The 19579-nt window shown below is 32.4% G+C and overlaps 2 protein-coding genes across 2 annotated transcripts; both read right to left on the bottom strand.

The window, feature by feature from the left end:
* Nucleotides 1-2089: 2089 nt before the first annotated feature.
* LOC114424045 lies at nt 2090-5553 on the bottom strand. The gene is made up of 7 exons (XM_028390913.1): nt 5458-5553; nt 5109-5377; nt 4305-4472; nt 3804-3913; nt 3141-3286; nt 3009-3064; nt 2090-2183 (listed from the first exon to the last, which is right to left on the bottom strand). Exons 1-7 carry the CDS (start codon nt 5551-5553, stop codon nt 2090-2092), a joined length of 939 nt encoding a protein of 312 aa, XP_028246714.1.
* Nucleotides 5554-9272: 3719 nt separating this feature from the next.
* Nucleotides 9273-18839, bottom strand: LOC114424396 (protein LAX PANICLE 2-like). The gene is made up of 4 exons (XM_028391235.1): nt 17403-18839; nt 17169-17219; nt 16922-16994; nt 9273-9776 (listed from the first exon to the last, which is right to left on the bottom strand). Exons 1-4 carry the CDS (start codon nt 18368-18370, stop codon nt 9612-9614), a joined length of 1257 nt encoding a protein of 418 aa, XP_028247036.1. The 5' UTR covers nt 18371-18839; the 3' UTR covers nt 9273-9611.
* Between the last annotated feature and the right edge of the window lie 740 nt (nt 18840-19579).

Here is a 19579-nt window from a genome sequence, read left to right on the forward strand (position 1 = left end):
TGAATTACTGTTCTGCACAGAGTGTAATGCATCAACATACTCCCAGGATGAGGGATCACGCTTTATAGATCTTTGTTGCTTGGTCACCGGTCTCTTCTGAGCACCTTTTATTTTGACCTTTTCTGGAGGAGCACACATAAAGTTTAGATCAGGATAAGCAATTTCCTGAAGTTTATTCTTCAAAGTAACTTTGCCACAAACATCAAGCTCTTCAAATCGTTTGGAAATGGTTTCCATCTCTTCGGTTATGCTTACTTGGGCCTCAGATAACCCTTGGTCTAAAAAACTTAGCCTCCGCCAAAACATATGGATTGTTTCAAATGGTATGCTACCAACAACATATTTGGATAGCTCACACGCACATGGAAGACCGTAAGTAGTTCTCATCATGCATCCACAATGAAAAGGGTTTTTGTTAGCATAATGTACATGCTCAAACTCAGCAGCAATCTGATTTAAAGTATAACTTGATACCATGCCAAGTAGTCTCTTGTATAGGGATGCCTTAATTTGAGTGTGTTGCAGTGTGATCATGTTGTTCATGGATTCCCAAACATTATATAGGTCTCCAAGGCTATTTTGTAGTAGTCTCTTTAAGGCCCAATGAGCATACTCAACCTTGCATATGAGATACACAACAAATAGAGGAAACACATTATTTTTTTTATGCATTCAATCATAAAAGCTAACAATTTGATATATTTTACAATTTAATACCAGTTAGTTGTTGTGTTTCCAAAGTGCATGACCTTATTCGTCCAGACTTTAACAAATCTTTCTTTGTGAGGGAATGACCCATGTTTGGTTGACATAGTCAACAAATATTGGCCATGGTGAGCAAGCAATTTCAAATTTCTTAAGGCAGTCATCAATCTGTTGCTCAGAAGGACAATCCACTAAACTCCCTCAGGCTTCCATTACGTAGTCCTATGCATTTTTTTTACCAACAAGGATTTTACACTTTGCCTTCACATTCTTATCAATTTGAAACCGACACAACAAATTCGTGGACTCAGGGAATATAGTTTTCACTGCATTCATCAATGCTAGATCTCTGTCAGTCACAATAACTCCAGGGAGTGCATCACGTCTGACGAAAAGACCACGAAACCTTTCTAGAGCCTAAACAACGTTATTAAGATGTTCTCCCTCCAAATAGACAAAGGAAGCAGAGAATTTCATCCATGTTGGTGTCACACCAACAATATCAAGTAACGGTAGTTTGTACCTGTTTATCTTATAGATACCATCTATCAAAAAGACCAAATTACAAGCATTGGTTAATTTCACAGCATCAGGATGACTCCAAAATATGTCATGTACAATATCTTCATCCTTTAATCTATGCCAATGAATATATTGATCCCATTCAAGAAGTCTCATTAGTTGTTGCATTTCAGTATTATTGCCTCTTATGGAAGAACAGTAAGCATTTCTTGCATTGTATATTTGTTTGATCGTTGTATAATTATTGGCATTGTGCTCTTTCAACGTTAGAAGAATATTTATGGGTTTGACCATTGACTTTGTCATATTAACAACAACTATATTCTCATCCTTAGTTAGTCTACCAGCATATGGATGTCCAACTAAACACTTTGCCAATTCATGATTGTGCCTCCCACAGATTAAATTCATTATTCATCCTTCACCTCCTAACTCTGGTTTTGCATGCAACTTAAATGGACACCCACATTTTCTACTACCAGTACATGTTTAAACAGAGAGGGTTGTGCGGCAGTTTGGGTATGTTCAGATGATTCCTCCACACTCTCCGGGTTCAAGATTATGCTTGGAAGATATTGACGACAAATAGATGCATTTCTCTGACTACCTTGCACTGGTAGGCCAGATTTGTGTTGTGCCTGGACAATGTGCACCGGACTACATGTAATGGTTTTACATGATTTTGCATCTATTCATGAGGTTGACATAGCCTGGGGAGACATATGTGAAACCATATATGCCTCGGTACCCGATGGCGGCAACAACTACGGAGGAAGCACTTGCGCATGCACCTTCTGATATGGAGCAGCCTAGACGTGCAGTGGTAACATATATATTCATCTTACTCTTAATTTCATTTGATTTAAACATGCAATATGGTTATACCTAATCCGTTGTTGTGAATGTCATAAGAGGCTTGCCAATCAATAGTTGAAAGGTTGGAGCGGTTGCTCAACCTAAGGATAGTGACTGAAGGCACATAAACATACAATGTCATGCCAGACTATCTAAGGATCACTAGAGGTGTCACTGTGGATCACAATGTATATGTGCGATTGCGACGAAGACAGCACACGAATCACGCATGAATACACACTATGTTTATCATTTTATTTTATTTGACAACATTTTTCTTTTAACAATTTTATTTGAATTGTTTTTTTTATATTACTATTTACAAACGTAAATTATTTAACCCTAAAGCATTTTTGATGTTGTACTAAACCCTGCTTTTCACGTGACAGTTAACTCTAACAACGCACGTAACACTAAACCCTAAGTATTATAGTAACCCTAAACCATTTTAATGTAAAATATAACACGTAATTATGTGAATTTCCAATGAAACAACTATATATTATTGTAATACATGACAATGTCATAGGTACCTAAAATGTTCAGTCTTCACTTCAATCAATATAGTCTCTTTTCAACATCATCAAATTTTTGTACTACCGCATTCTACTAATATATGGAGTTTGTCACTGCTTTGCTTGAGAATGACAATTCCTAGACCATAACAAAGCTAGAGGTGGTAAGGGATAACGATCTCTTAAATAAACCTATTACACATGCACAAATAATTTCAAGTTATAATAACACAATTAATTTAAAAAATTTAAAAACAGGATTATGATGAATCTACCTGAATAAAATGATTGCCAATGACGTGACTAATACATATTACGCGATGCACAGAAGAATCTGTTGGTGGTTGACTTCTAAGAGGAAAAAATGTCATGCTTTGTTGTCGAGACAACGATACAAGGATAACATTATACCTTGATGCAATGAAATATCCCATGTCGGTTATATCCATCCACTTATCCATAGTAACCTGCATGAACCAGTTATATGAATTACATTTAATTAAACTAAATTTTAAATAAAAAAACAAAACATAAATTACATACCATGGATAATCCATCAACATGTAGGGGCCTCTTTAATTCCTCAAATCTATCTATGCCACCAAGGAGGTTAATATACTCATTAGACCATTTGCCAAGTTCATTAAGCAAATGGTTGCGCACCAACAACCATGAATCTTCATCCATACCTAATAAGGCAACAATTGTATGATATCCACAATCACCGTCAGCTTTGACATCGACAATGTTTTCAATGGAATTATGAATGAACAAATGAAATTGATCCCAACATTGGCATAGTCTTTCTTCGAATTGCCTGGTCAGAAGATGATGCACTAGGTTAGACTGAAGAATTACTATTTTGCACAGAATGTAAAGCATCAACATACTCCCAGTAAGACAGATTGCACTTTATTGATCTTTGATGTTTGGTCATCGGTTTCTTCTGAGCACCTTTGATGTTGACCTTTTCTGGAGGAGGACACATAGAGTTTAGATCAGGGTAGGCAATTTCCTAAAGTTTACTCTTTAGAGTAACTTTGCCACAAACATAAAGCTCTTCAAATCGCTTGGATATGATTTCCATCTGTTCGGTTATGGTCACTTGGGGCTCAGATAACCCTTGGTCTGAAAAACTTAGCCTCCACCAAAACATATGGATTGTCTCAAGTGGTATGGTACCAACAACATATTTGGATAGCTCACATGCAAATGGAAGACTGTGGGTAGTTCTCATGACACATCCACAACGAGAAGGGTTTTTGCCAGCATGATGTACACGCTCAAACTCAGTAACAATATGATTTAAAGCATACCTTGAAAACATGTAGTTTCTTGTATAAGGTAACTTTAAACACATGTCCAACCACATGTGTACTTGTCTCAAAGGGTGCCTTAATTTCAGTGTGTTGCAGCGTGATCATGTTGTTCATGACTTTCCAAACACTACATAGGTCTCCAAGGCTATTCTGTAATAGTCTTTTTAAAGCCCAATGAGCAGATTCAACCCTGCATATGAAATACACAAAAAACAATAAACAAATACAAGTATTTTTATCTATTAAGTCCTAAACCATAATAAAAAAATGAGAATTTTCATACCTGTTTGCTGTTGTGTTTCCTAAGTGCATCACCTTATTTGTCCTGACTTTAACAAATTTTTCTTTGTGGGGAATTATCGATGTTTGGTTGACATAGTCAACAAACATTGGCCATGGTGAATAAGCAATTTCAAACTTCTTAAGGCAATCATAGAACTGACGCTCGGAATAACAATCAACCAAACTCCCCCAGGCATCCATGACATAATCCCATGCATTTGTTTTACCAATTAGGGATTTACATTTTGCCTTGACATTCTTGTCGATATGAAACCTACATAACAAGTTGGTACACTCAGGAAAAATAGTTTTCACTGCATTCATCAATGTTAGGTCTCTGTTGGTAACAATAACTCTAGGAAGGGAATCACGTCTTAGAAAAAAACCTCGAAATCGTTCTAGAGCCCATACCATATTATTTAGACGTTCTTCCTCCAAATAGGCTAAACTAGCAAAAAATGTCATCCCTGTTGGTGTCACACAAACCAAGTCAAGTAACGGGAGCATGTACCTGTTTATTTTGTAGGTACTATCTATCAAAAATACCAAAATACAAGCATTGCATAACTTCACTACATCATGATGACACCGGAAGATATTGCATACAACATCTTCATCCTTTAACCTATGCCAATGAATATATTGATCCCGTTCAAGAAGATGTGTTAGATGTTGCATTTTAATATCATTGTCTCTTATGGAAGAATGGTATGCACTTCTTGTATTGTATATTTGTTTGGTTGTTGTACAACTATTGACATTATGCTCCTTCAACGTTAGCAAAATATTTCTTGGTTGCACCATTGACTTTGTCATATCAGTAATAATTATCTTTTCTTCCTTAGTCAATCGACCAACATATTGATATCCAACTAATGACTTTGTCATTTTATGATTGTGACTCCCAGACATTAACTTCACCATCCATCCTTGACCCCCAACCACTAGTTTCCATTGAAGCTTAAAGGGACACCCACATTTCCTATTGCCAGTATCTCTTCTTACAAAATCTTTCTTCCTAGACCAATACTGAGCACTCCTTTCACAACCAATTAAGAAAAATGAAGTCATTCCTCTAATACCAATGTTTGTGTATGACCTCATAATCACCTCTACAAATCCAATTTTATCAGCAACAGATCGAGCCCACAACAAAATATCATCTCGGGTAGCAAACACCTACAATGAAATCCACACAACTTTAGTCTTCAAAGGGACATTCATATTATTAATTTAATAACAATAAATCACATTAATACCTGAGAAGTATTGAACACATCAGAACAATGAACATGTTCTTCATTCACATCAGCTTCGTCTTCATTTTGTTCATTCATATCAACTTCTTCAGACATTATACTATCATACATTCATCGATCTTCGTTCATCTTAACAACACGTTCAAAAGTTTGAGCATCACAAACAAATAACTCCTAACTGCACCATACATATACTAAATCACACAAAATCCTACGTAATTTTTTATTTTATATAATATTATAAAACATTAAAATTGATAACCGTATATTTTAAAAACCAATAACATAAACTTTTTCTACTTACAATTCATAACCATATAATACATAAAAAAATTATAACTGAACCATATGTAGTAAAATAAATTATTTTAATCAACTTAATTCTAATTCATTAAATTATGACCACACAAAACAATCAATTTTAGATCACAACGACTTAAATAAATTATACGTAAATTACAAGTGTAAATTATCTTAGATTTAATACCATTTCCAAAATATAACAATAAGTAATTACAAATTAATTATCAATCTACACTTATTTAAAAATATTTAAAAGAATAATACAAATTACATTTCAAATAAACAAATAAAAAAATAAATTTTTTATACACATTAATTTAATTTTTTTAACAATCATACTAACATATTTATAATTTTAAAAAAATTTAAAATTTCTTTTAATCCATATAACTCAAAAAAAAAACTCCGACGCACCTTCGACGTATCTTTGTTAACAACCAAAGCAACCACCACTGACGTACCTCCGTAACACTTTTACCTCGACCGAAGCGGCACAATGTACCTCTCATGACAATGAATAAACCAAAAGAAATGGACCGAGAAAATGAAAGAATGACTGTGTTATTGTAAAAAAAGAAACTTAAAGGGAAGAAAAAAGCAATAAGAGCATTTTCGAAATTAAATTTTTTTTGCTGGGTGCACAAGTAATATGATTGGTACACGTAGCAACACCCTAAAACAAGTGAGATGTTTTCTCGAGAAAAACAAATGTTATGTTATAAAGGTTTTAGTTATAGGCTATTAACCTACACATGCATCCACTCTTTTATTTAGTTAGTTTGAAAAACATTTTATATCTAATATATTTTCATATTTAAATGAGTAACAATATAACCTATATTAGTTTAATTGTTGTTGTATTAGATTTTTATCATTAAAATTTGAAATTATATATTAGTTTGTTTGTTTAAAGGTTAAAGCTTGTTGACTTGTGTAAAAGTTTTTTTTTAGTATAGAGTATGAGAAACCTTTATGAAAGATAATCTTACTTGAACCAATAAGATTACCATGAGTGATAAAACTATCATTCTAAATATTTAATGCAGTACATACCCGATATAAGTTTAAATCTATTAGCCTACCTATTTCTATAATGATAATTAAATAATTTCAATAAAACTTATTTCTTTTAAAAAAAATCCACCCTTATATCATATTTGAATCCTTAATCTTGAAAGTAAAATAATTTCAATAAATACTCTCCTTCCTCACGTGTCTTTAAGCTTTAAATAAATAATTTTTATTAACTAATTATTCATTCAAAGAAAATAGTGGTATAAATTGGAGAAATTGCATTGAAAATTGACACAAATAAAACTTTTTACATGGTTAATTGACATTATCTCTTGAGCCTTATGTTATAGTTGGATTTCCATGAAAAATGGGTTGGATGGATGAAACAGTCAAGTAGTATGATTTGATCAATGGTGATCTAAATGGTCCTATTTAACCAAAAAGAGGTCTCAAACAAGGAGCCCCACTATCCCCATACTTGTTCATTTTATGTAATGAAGGCCTTTCTAGTATCTTTAAAAAAAGAGAGGCAATGAGAGAAATCCAGGGTGTCAAAGTGTGTAGAGGAGCTCCTCTCCTCACACATTTTATTTGCTGACGATTGTTTCTTATTCTATAGGACAAATGATAAAGAGAGCAATTCTCTTAAGGAAACTCTTGACATTTATGGAAAAGCATCAGGCTAGTTGATCAATTACCAGATGTCTGAAATCTTCTTCAACAACACTTCAATGGCAACATGACAACAAATCTCATCTCTCCTAGGAATGCATGAAACTTTAGGAGCAAGCAAGTATATGGGGCTCCCATCTTTCTTTGGAAGCAAGAAGAAACAAGTGTTTGGCTTTCTCAAAGATAGACAATGGAAGCAAATCAACCATTGGTCCACGAAACATCAACACTTGAAGATAGACAATGGAAGCAAGCGAGGAAATTCTCATCAAATCTGTTGCACAAATAATTCCCACATATTGTATGAGTGTTTTCCTTCTTCCATCAACACTTGAAGATGAATTAGAAAAAATAATGAATTCCTTTTGGTGGGGAAAAAGAAGTGAAGCAACTCGTGGCATCAATTGGGAAAAAGGAGGATGGCAATACGAGTTTCAAATATCTTCATGCTTTCAATTTATCCATGCTAAGGAAGCAAAGTTGGAAACTTTTATGCAACCAAGATACTATAGTTTCAAAGGTCTTCAAAGCTAAATATTTTCCTAATGGAAAAATTTTAGATGCACAATTAGGACATAATTTGAGTATCATAGTATACATACATAATGCATATCTAACTAATAATTAACATTTGACGCTACTTACGCACAAAATAAATTGATATCAATTAGTCATTATGTTAGTATATTTGTAGCTTGAGGATAAATGATACTATAATTTTTTTAGGTTAAAAATTTAATTTTTGCGCTCTTATTTTTTTAAAATCCGTGATTTTAGTTTTTTTTAATTGAAATAATTTGTTCCCTACTTTTAAAAAAATATGTGACTTTAGTTTTCTTGATCAATTTAAGACTTGACTGTGTACTACATTAATTCTTTTTTTTAATAAATTAAGCATGGTAGCAATTAAATGATTTTTAAAAACATTTGTCATATTAATAATAAATAAATATGTGTCAGTTAACATTTATAAAGTACATAGATCAATATTTGAAATGATCATAGGTAGGGTAGGAAGTAGGATGGGTTGTTCGTCGGAGGCCTATGGCTTGATCCGTTTAAGGCCCAACCCAAAATCCAACTAAACTCATTTAGTAAAAATGTCAAGTTCAAGCTTTTTAAAAAAACCTATTTGGTTAAATAGGTTAGATCACATATCTTAAGAAAAATCCATTAAATCTGACGAGCCCATTCGTTTGACAATAATATTTTATAATAAAAATATTATTATTAATATGATATATAATATTATCATTATTTTATTTAAATTAATAAATTATTTTAGTAGTTTGATAATTTGAATAATTTCAATTAATGTTTGAAATAAGTTAATTTGTATAAGCCTGAATGGATAACAAAAATAAGGACTCTTTACTTTTGGTGAGACTTGAAAAATTTTGGTAGCATATCATATGTAATATTTGTAAGCAATTTTTGCCCATTTCTTGTTATTTAAATTTTTCTCATTGTTTTTAATGAAAATCTTTGGTTTTTTTTTAAATATTTTTTTTACACTTCTATGAAACAAACATTTAAATGAGCTGACGAGTTTGATGGACTTTTACGAAGGTCAAGCATCAACCTAAAAATAAAAATTGTGAATTTTTTAAAAATGAGAGACAAAATATTTCAATTAAAAAATAAGATTAAAATCACGAACCTCTTAAAAGTTAAGAATAAAATATCTCAATTTAAAAATAAAAAAATTAAAATTACTCTTTTAAAAAATAGAAAAAAAATAGAAAGACAAAAATTATATTTTAATTTTTTTAAAGCAAAATTAAAGATATAAATGAGAATAAAAAGAGACTAAAAGGGGAAAATGGGTTAGTGATCAAATTAGATTGAGTTTTGTGCTTGCTAATACAGTTGATGATAATTACTCACCCACGTGGGAATACAATTTTGGGTAATGCTACTCACCCCAAAACCCTAATTGAATAAACACTGTTTTGGGGGATGTGTTTTTCCGTAATCTCCATGTCAATTAAAGAAATATAAAAGGGGAAGAAAAATCAAAATAAATAATAATAAAAACCCATTAGAATAGAAAAATTGGAAAAAGAAAGAGGGAAAAAGGGTTTAGATCGATCATAAGTTAACAATTAGGGATACAATTAATTAACACGACGTATTTGAAGTTATTTGGGGGTCCTCAGTTTCGATCAGTTTGTGGTTCTACAGTAATGGAGCACCATGACATGATCTGTGGTGGTTGAGGAATCTGAAAGCAAAGGTCTTGTGGTGTCCCTCGGACTCCAAATGTTATCCCTCACATGCTGCAACGTCAAGAAAGGTAAAAGTTGCTGCCCTCTGCATGTTATCTCTATCTGCAACAGTATTTCCATTCATTGCACATTTATTATACAGTCATTCCAACCAAACTAATTATCATTATCATCTTCCACATATATACACTCATCACGTGGCTATACAGTGATATATCGACCACCACAAGAAAATATATCATGTGGAACAAAAAAAAAAGTAGTAATACAAATACGACATGACCTTAGCTAGCAATGGTTAAACTCAATATACATATCATGATGATAACTTTACATCAAGTGCGTGATTATAAGAAATGATAGTCATAATGTTCATTATGCGTCTTTCCATCTTTTCTAGTTTTATATAACTTTCTTATGTGCATTATTTTGATATACTAAAAATCATTATTATGTTTACTTTTTTCATATATAATCTCTCATTCTAATATTTATATGTCTTTACGCGACGGCTCGCTTTAGTTCACTTTCAAGTAAAGACTCCCTACAATATTGAAACTACATACACACAATATGTCATATTGATAATGCTGATAGTTATTTTCATCCAAACAAATGGGTTCAAGAAATATAAGAGAAACACAACTGTTAAAAGTAACTTTCTTAATTACTGACTATGCAAGGAGATATAATTATACTCAACATTTGACTCTTAAGTCTTAACATTTTACGATATTATTAATTTCTTCCACTAAATGATCCCATCATTAATTAATCTTACACTTAATTAATTTAGATGCACACGTAAATTTACATGTTAAGAGACTGGACACACCTACAGAAATTATTGCAAATCAATCACTAATCTAGCATAATAAATTATATATACAGTAATGCTACACATAGAAAATCTTGATTAAGACAAAATAATTTTCAAAAATACCTATTTAATTTTTCTCTGTATTTTTTTTAAAGACATCTAATCTAATACTATTTTTTTTTCTGCTGTAAATATAGTGAATATGAAGTCATGCTTTGTCAGTGGCTTACGTCTTGGGCCTACTTACCAACGCATATATAAGATCTTTGTAACTTCTACTTTACGCATAAGATTGATCCACATCTCCACTTTCCTATTTCATTTTAATGTTTCAGAAAAGTAATTTCCTCCTTTAAGTCAAGAGATTCCTAAATCCTTAAGCATGCACGCATATTTGGGTCAGCGGGCAATCGTGGAAATGCCCACCCAACCCACGATCTTAAAAACTGCCCTCTCTTTAATCATTATGGGGGCCCATTCATACTTTGCTCCCAAGCCAGAATCATGATCCCTTAGACTTCAGTGTTTTCTATTCTATTCTATATATGCCCCCAATACTATTATTATATGTGTTATCATATGGTTAATGCTACTACTATCATAACAAATAGTCAAATACTATCCTCTCGCAATAAACAAATCACTAATAACCTATTATTAACAATCAAACAAATAAATCCAAAAGTTTGAAGCTAAACCAAAAATATAAAATGAACACCATACATACATAACGTACAATATAATATGATGCAATGGCAGATCCATGAAGCACGGCGAAGAATAGGCAAAGGCTCAATCTAGAAAAGAAAAAGAAGTCGCAATTTAATATAATAAATATATATAACTTGTATTCTCTTCTTCGTTTCATCCTTCGGAGGGACCTAATCACGCATTTATATTACTAAATTTTCATGGTCATCATGCACGTCTCTATCACGTTGCGCCACCCAAACCCTAATGCATGCGAGCGTCAACATTACTACATGAAATAATAGCCCTTTTGATTTTTTCATCATCGACTAGCTAACTAGTTCTATATGTCATATAAATAAAATAAAATAAAATAAAAAACCAACTCCATATCCTTTATTTAATAATATTACCACCGGTTTGAACTTGAGAAAACATATTAATAAAAAAACTAATTAAAGTGGCGTAGTGCTTCATATATCCTTCCGATTAGTTTTTTAATGATGCATGCATATCACTCACCAACTTTAATTGTTATTATTAATAGTATTATAGGATATGCACGTATCTTCTTACCTTTTCTTTTGTTTTTATTCAATAGACGTGCATGAAATTAATTTCTTTTCGGTTATGATAAAAATATATAAACTGAATTTTGATGTACAGTGAATTAGATTAAGATTTTGTTCTTATTAGGGACTTAGAACAGATTTATACTGTGGTTGTGGTGGAAGATGCTGCCTAAACATAATGGGATTCTTTTCATTTGGTTCCATTCCATGAGATGAGAGTGCAGCACTTGATAGTTTGATGGAGCTTTTAAGCCAAATATTCCGTAGAAAAGGAGAACTAGCAAATGGAAATTAATGGGAAGGGCCTACATTAGCTGTGGGATATCAAGCGAAAGCGTGACGAAAGGAGAGAGAGAGCATGCAGATAGGAATTGAGTGGTGAGAACGACAGGGTCCACGTGCGATTTTCGAAGCCCTAGGATATGATGTTTGAGTTAAATTAACAAACAAATATCTCGTAACCTTTTTTGTATGAATAGAAGGAGTAGTGCTGCCAACTAAGTAGGCCAAGATAAAGAAATATATATCCAAGTTGAAGATGTGTTTTTACATCCTAAAGTCAATGCGCTCTTTATAAATTACAAAAGCAACAAGGGAAAAACAAATAATAAAGCGAGGGATACACACCTTCCACCATGAAAGACATCTTTATGCTTTCTTGCATTCATTATTGCCTTGACTATCTATTATTCATATCCATGTCCATATTATTGTAAAAACAAAAAAAAACAGTTTGTTCTTATTTAAACCCTTTAATTTGAATATCTATACATTTTTTTCTATTAAGCTATATATGTTTCTTCTAAACAAAACTTTCACCGTATTTTTTATGGGTAAGATGTTTAGTCACTGTATTTATTAATTCTTATAAAGCCGTGGCTCTATAATATGGAAAAGTATTCGTGGACATGAAATATGCTGCAATATATATACTTAGTGAGAGAAAAAAAATAGATATTATAAGTATTATGACCGTGATTAGATATTTAAAAGTGTGGGTATCATTATATATATATATATATATATATATATATGGAAAATGTATACTCTATGCTTGGGGTTGCATGAGTAGAAAGATAAAAAAAAAAAAAAGAATGAAAAAGAGATGGAGAAAATATAGATATGTGTTAATGATAACACTATATATAATCTTTAAAGATATTTGAAGTAAATATGTTGGCCTTACTTATCCATTTACCCTCCAACCTTTTCTGAATTTACGACAAGAAACTAATAATCTTATATATAAGCAAGAGATTAAGCTAGCTAGACCATATATCTCCCTATAGGTTGTTAAATTGGATAATCTATCACACTCATTATAAAGCTAATTAATGATTGGATCTTTTGTTTCCAAATCCAAGTGATGTGTCAACTATTTATGTGTGAGGTTTGCCGTTCCGGGCGGCATGGGAACTACATGCAAACCAGCTAGCCATATTCTTATTTTTTATGATGTGCAGTGTAAAACCGAGTAGTCTTAGGTTGACTTCTCATAACAAACAAACAACATATCAAGGCAAAAAGAAATTGAAACCAGCAGCCAGAGGGGATATTGTTGTGTGCGTCACTCATTCTAACTACACCAAACTTAATTAGATTACTCTAATGATAATAACGAGCATATATAATTTTTTTAATTAATGCCTATCATTCCTAAAATAACCTTCTCTTTAAATCAAGAACTAAAATCTACTATAGAAATAATATAAAGATTTGTACGCGTTAATACTAGTCATACTCAAAATTACAGAGATTTAGAATAAACAAATCCCCTATACAACTCAATGACATCTCTGCATATACATATAGATTTTTAATAATAAAAAAATGCTTAACCATATATAAATATTTAAATTACTTTATTTCAATATAAATTTAATTATCTATTATAATCATTTATAGTCAAAATTAAGTCCTTTACGAGAATATGTTCTCACCTAATATGCTTTCTTTATATATATGTATGTATGATCATTGCAGATACATATATGCTGCATTAATCTGTGATCTTAAGGATGAGAAAGAGAATAATATGCCGTCTTAATCTCATCTTGAAAGCATGAGTTGGAAGGCAAACATACTATATATATATATATCAAAAACACAACGAGGGGGTTGACCGAAAAAGTAACTTGCATGAAAATCTGACCAACAGAATGGAATGTCGATTTTATGTGTCTTGCAGCCTCGCATGATCTATATTTAAGGCAATTTGATAACGCATACTATGAACGTATATAAGATTTTGCGTAGTGTGGACTACAAATTCAATTAAACAAATCGGTTTCTCAATGAAAAGTTGTGATGCATGTTCGATACATTTGACACTCATGCTTGTGTTTTTTCCTGTCAGTTTGGCACGAAAAGTCTAAGACCATTATTCTATTTGTAACATGTACCTTGGTTTTGTTGTTTTGTGGATGGCAAATACAGACAAAATAGGTACTCGACAATGAAAACCTAGAAATTATATATATATATATATATATATATATATATATATATATATATATATATATATATATATATATATATATATATATATATTTCCTTCTCAATTTCATTGCCAAGCAACATGTACAAATGAATACCAAACTCAACCGCTAACAAAACTCTAGTAAAAGATTGGCCTTTGTGGAAAGAAAAAAAACATGTCAAAGTAAATAGGACAGGTAATTTGTAATATTTGAAAAAAAATCCAATATTTTTATATTTGTTATTGTAAGAAAATGAATATAGATTAAAAAGATCACATTAATTTGCAATAAATCATCAGCTTTGGAGACAAGTTATTTATTAAAACGAATTTTACAAAATCTTATTTTTCAGGAAAAATGAACTGTAGGTTTTTTGAAGTTCTTCCATAAAATTGACCCACAAAATAAGCCAATCCAATAATACACTGATAAAGATCAAATGAGATCAACAATGAGACTGAAATACTTCCCAATCTTTTTAGAACAAAAAGAAAAGAAAATAAGAGAAGTGTTTGAGGCTTTTCCATTCGAGGAGGGAAGTTTTAAAAATAAGAGAAGATTTAAAAGGGTTACAGCTAAAAAGAAATCAATTTTTTATGTCAATCTTAAAACATTACAAAAAAAAAAAAGAGGATAAGCAAGCGAAGTTTCTTTACCAATTTTTTAATTCATTCAGTCTTCAAAAATTTCAACTGTTTTGTAAATGTTTTCATCATGCTAAAATTGAGTATGGCATCATCGGCTAATGCAAATGATAAACGAGTGGGGTGAACACCTAATCATTGTATATATATAGATCTTAATTTTTCTCCTATAGGTCAGATCTAGTAATTTTAAGGGCATGCATGGATATTATGATGTAGGTTCTATATGTGTTGCTTCGTTTTCTCTAAGGATTCAAACCTTTTTTTAGTAATTATTAGGCAACAAGTAGTAGTGGTGTTCGATGATGAAGTGTGCATGAAGGATTGTAAAGTTCTGGCTCGACACACTATAATGCGCACATTCTAATAATATCACTTAATGAATATATAGCCTCGTGCACATGTTTCATAATGAGCGTAGATCATGAGTATCTGAAAGTACACCTAAATCCCCAACCGAATTCAATACTAGTTCTGTACTTTATACCGCGTATCATTAAGTTTCGAAAAACTTAACATGCACAATCTCAAGAGTATATGTTGAATAACTATTTTAATACTAGGGTTATAGTATAAGTAGTACCACTTAGATGAAAATACATAGACCATATATATAGCTATTACTACTGTATAATCTGTGCCCTGAGAGGCTGAGATGTTAAAGAAAGGGAACCTCTTCAGCTAGATATTATTAGTTAGGGAGACGATGCAGATTAGTTTTCCAATTAAACTAGCTAGTTATTATTCTTTATCCTGTTTAGTACATATATGACCATTTTTCTTTTAAATTAGATCCTAGGTTACGAAAAGTTGTTTCTTCTAGTCTACCTATTAGTTTGCTGTGTGCTTGGGACCATTCCTCAGGTGATTAATTGGCTTGGGATATATAACTTATACTCCAATATTACAATATCAACTATCCATAATTTTCTTTAGGGAAATAGTCAACTATCCATAATTTAACTCTCTTTTATCTACATTCTACACATATCTAATTAAAATCTATATATACATATATGCTTAGTTCTATTTGCCATAAAAGATTATCATTTTGTTTTAACAATTTCATCCCTCTTTTCTAAAAACAAGTGGTGTAGACCACTTAAAGTTTACTTTCATGCAAATCAGTGGCAAGACACTGAAATCATAAACTACTCGAGCATACGTGGGTGATTATTACGATGATACTGGGTGTATAGAGTATTACTCCAATATCAACAAGGAGCTTCCTTCTATGAAACTAACTTTTGGCTAGAAAAAACTAACAAAAAGATAGTGCATGGGAGTATATATTAATTTTTCCTGTGAAGTAATTAATTAGTAATTATTATATATCTTTAATTAAGTTTCTCCTTTTGAACAATTGTGGTACACACCTAACTACTAATACCCCAATTCCCGTGCACCACCAAACACAACACTCTAATAAAAGGTTCTTAGGATCCTATGTGGAAGCTCCATATATATATATATATATTGTCTTTGTTGGATGGACAAACACCATGATTCTAATTAATCATGTTGCCATGACACAGAATATGAGTATGAAATTAAAACGGAAATGGAAGACGATCGATTTCCGAGAAACATACTTCTCACCTGATGCATACGCATTTATTTTTTAATAGGATTTTATGAGGAGAGCAAGAAACATTATATATACTTACCCATCACTAGATAGATAAACCTGCTTTAGTTCTGCTGTATCTTTCATCTTTCTAACCCCCACTAGGTTTCTATTTTAATGTACTTTGGTACTTTTGATGAGAACGTAGTTCCATTTCCTTTTCGGACACTCCTATGTAATCCCCTATGTTCATTTTCTTCATCTCTCTTTAATTACATGCTAATAAAGGAGACAACAATTGGGATTAGGAAGGTGCATGATATGACAAAGAGAGAGAGCAACGATGGAAAATCATATCCCTAGCTATAACTAATTCACACAAGCACATACACATACACATAACAAATAGATTATAATTATTAATTTATAGTATTAATATAAAAGGGTAAAGAGATGGTTAAAACTTGAAAGTACCTCTGATTCGCTTTCCAGTCTGAGTTTGCTAACCAGATACTTCAATAGCAACCGAACTGTCATCCTTCCATCCCTGAAAGTTTTAAGTCAAAAAGAAATGATGAGTTTTTGCAGCTCCAAATACGATCAAATCATGATCAAAACGACATTGATAACACACTGACAAGAAAAGCCTCAAGCTAGCACTTCAAGGGAGAGAGAATAAGAAACAAATAAACAAAGAAAGAAAAAACAAACAAATACTCACTTAATTCTAAGGTAGTTCTTAGGTATTTGTGACAAGAATGGTTCTCTCGCTCTGCATTGTACAAATGAAAACCAAGTGAGTTTTATCAGAAAAAAAAGCAATTAAACTGCGCTAGCCTAGCCTATAGCTAGCTAGACGCATGCATGTACACATATATATATAAGAAAAATTAGTGTACTAGAAATTATAACAAATATTAATTTGCATTTTTTAATTTATTGTTAGCTAGCTTACTGATTTGGAGAGACTAGTAACATAAACCATATTCCAGAATGAGGTCTTCTAGGAGGATCAACAACCCGAACGGTGACATTATCGGAGCTTGGTCCAGCCCCAGCTGCTGCCACGTCATATTGATCAAACCCGGAAGAGGAAGTAGAAGAAGGGAAGTGATGAAAGGGTACTGTGGGAAAGTAAGATCCTAAGGGATGAGGCCTCAAAGAAGAGTAACAAGTTTGTGAAGAGGAAGAAGAAGAAGGAATAGGAAGAGGAGTGAAAGAAGAAGAAGAGGGCATAATAGGCATTGAATGAGGAAGTAGTGGACCAAATGCCCGGTTCATCATCTCGTGATGACCAAAGGTTGATGATGTAATTGGACCACTTGCCATAGACATCATCGACGACGACATGGAAGAGGAAGAAGAAGAAGAAGAAGAAGAATACGAAGTCGTTGGGTGATGCTGCTCAAAAAGCAAACGAGATGAAGAAGAACCACCAAAACTAGACCCTCCTCCTCTCCCTGAAGCCACCCCCGGAAAAATCGCCGGTGATGGCTGCTGCTCTGAGCTCCGCCGTGAAGGAAGCAAGTCTAACTCAACAAGCCCTGAACCGGTTGTTGTTGGAACAGCGGTTCGATTATCACGCTCTTGCTTTGTGCTTGTCAAACCTATGCTTAATTGAAGCCAGTTATTGTTTTTGTTGTTGTTGTTGTGTGCTCCTTCTTCTTCTTCTTCTTCCTTTGAGGTTGAACCACAACCTCCAACTTCATCTTCCTCGTTAGGGTTGTTGTGTCTCGATGATTCTTCAGCCTCGGCCATGATGTGCCTCCTCACCACAATATCAGCTCCTAACAAGCAATTGTAGCCTCCTTCAACTTGGTTCATCGCACTATTCGTTGTTGTGTTACCGTAAATAACATAATCACCACTCCTATTAATGTTGTTCTGTTGTTGCTTCCCGTTTTGAGAAGGAACCATGGTCATATTGGAGTTCTCACTCCACACCAGAAAACCATGAAAAAACCAAACCCGATGAAGATGATGATGATGATGATGATGTTGTTGTTGGACACGTGTCCGTTCTCAACACGAGCAATAAGAAAAAGAAAGGAAGAAGAAGGAGAAAAAGAAGAGAAGGGGTTCGGGATCTGGTGTTTATATAAAGGGTTAGGCATAGGAATTGCATAGTGGTTTGCCATCATCTATATCATGATCAATAAGGAAGAGACTTATTAATAGTAATAAGAAAGCCATCAACTATATATGCAAAATAATATTCTCAGAATAGCAGCTAGCTAGCTGCAGCAAGAACATCAAAGAGAACTAAATATTTCTTTCTTTCAAATCTCACTTTCCATTAATTCTCTTTGTTTGGAAGCTTGTGGGATGGAACTGTTTGCAGAAGCTATGAGAGAAAAAAGAGAAAGAAAGAAAGAGAAAGAATGAAAGAACGAAGGACGGTGGTCTCTCTGTCAGTTGAATAAATAATTAATTTTATTCTATTTTATATTTGTATACATGTCTTTCAACATTATTCTAACAAGAGTTTATGTGCCTATATTATTTGATAATTTTCTTTAACTTCTAATAACGACGACTATGTGATTAAAATATTTTACTTGCTCGAGATCATTGATTTGATAATGACAATTGAAGATGAAGTAGTTTTGTTATAATTAATTTTTATAAAATGATTGAATATCGTATAAAATGTCCTCTTGTAAGAATGACGTAATTAATGTAAATAGTTATGTATGTAAACCTTTATATGTTAACAATTTTCGGGAAATCGAGAAGTATGATAACAATTTTCTACCTTTTTTATCAAAATAATTCTGATATGCCTATTAATTAGTGTGTAATATAATATTGGGGGGGTGGACAAAGAGAAGGGTCCTGCCAGCGAACAGTTTTGGGCCATGTTCCGTGGAGAAAATGACTGCAAAGGGTCTCACCCTTTTGGTTATGTCGCTAAAAGCTCCTCTTTAGCCCTAATGACCTTCTGGTCGGGTTACCCTAATTATTAATATTTAATTACTCATAATATTTGATAGCCAAAAATGATAAAAAAAATCATAATAATTAAGACTATTTTATTTTTTAGAAATATATATCTTGATTTATCTGGCTATTTTTTAACTTTTGCAACTTGTAGAGATGCATACTACTTTAAAAAACGGTTTACATGTAAAT

Source organism: Glycine soja, chromosome 8 (assembly GCF_004193775.1).
Source record: "Glycine soja cultivar W05 chromosome 8, ASM419377v2, whole genome shotgun sequence".
Classification (NCBI taxonomy): Eukaryota; Viridiplantae; Streptophyta; class Magnoliopsida; order Fabales; family Fabaceae; genus Glycine; species Glycine soja.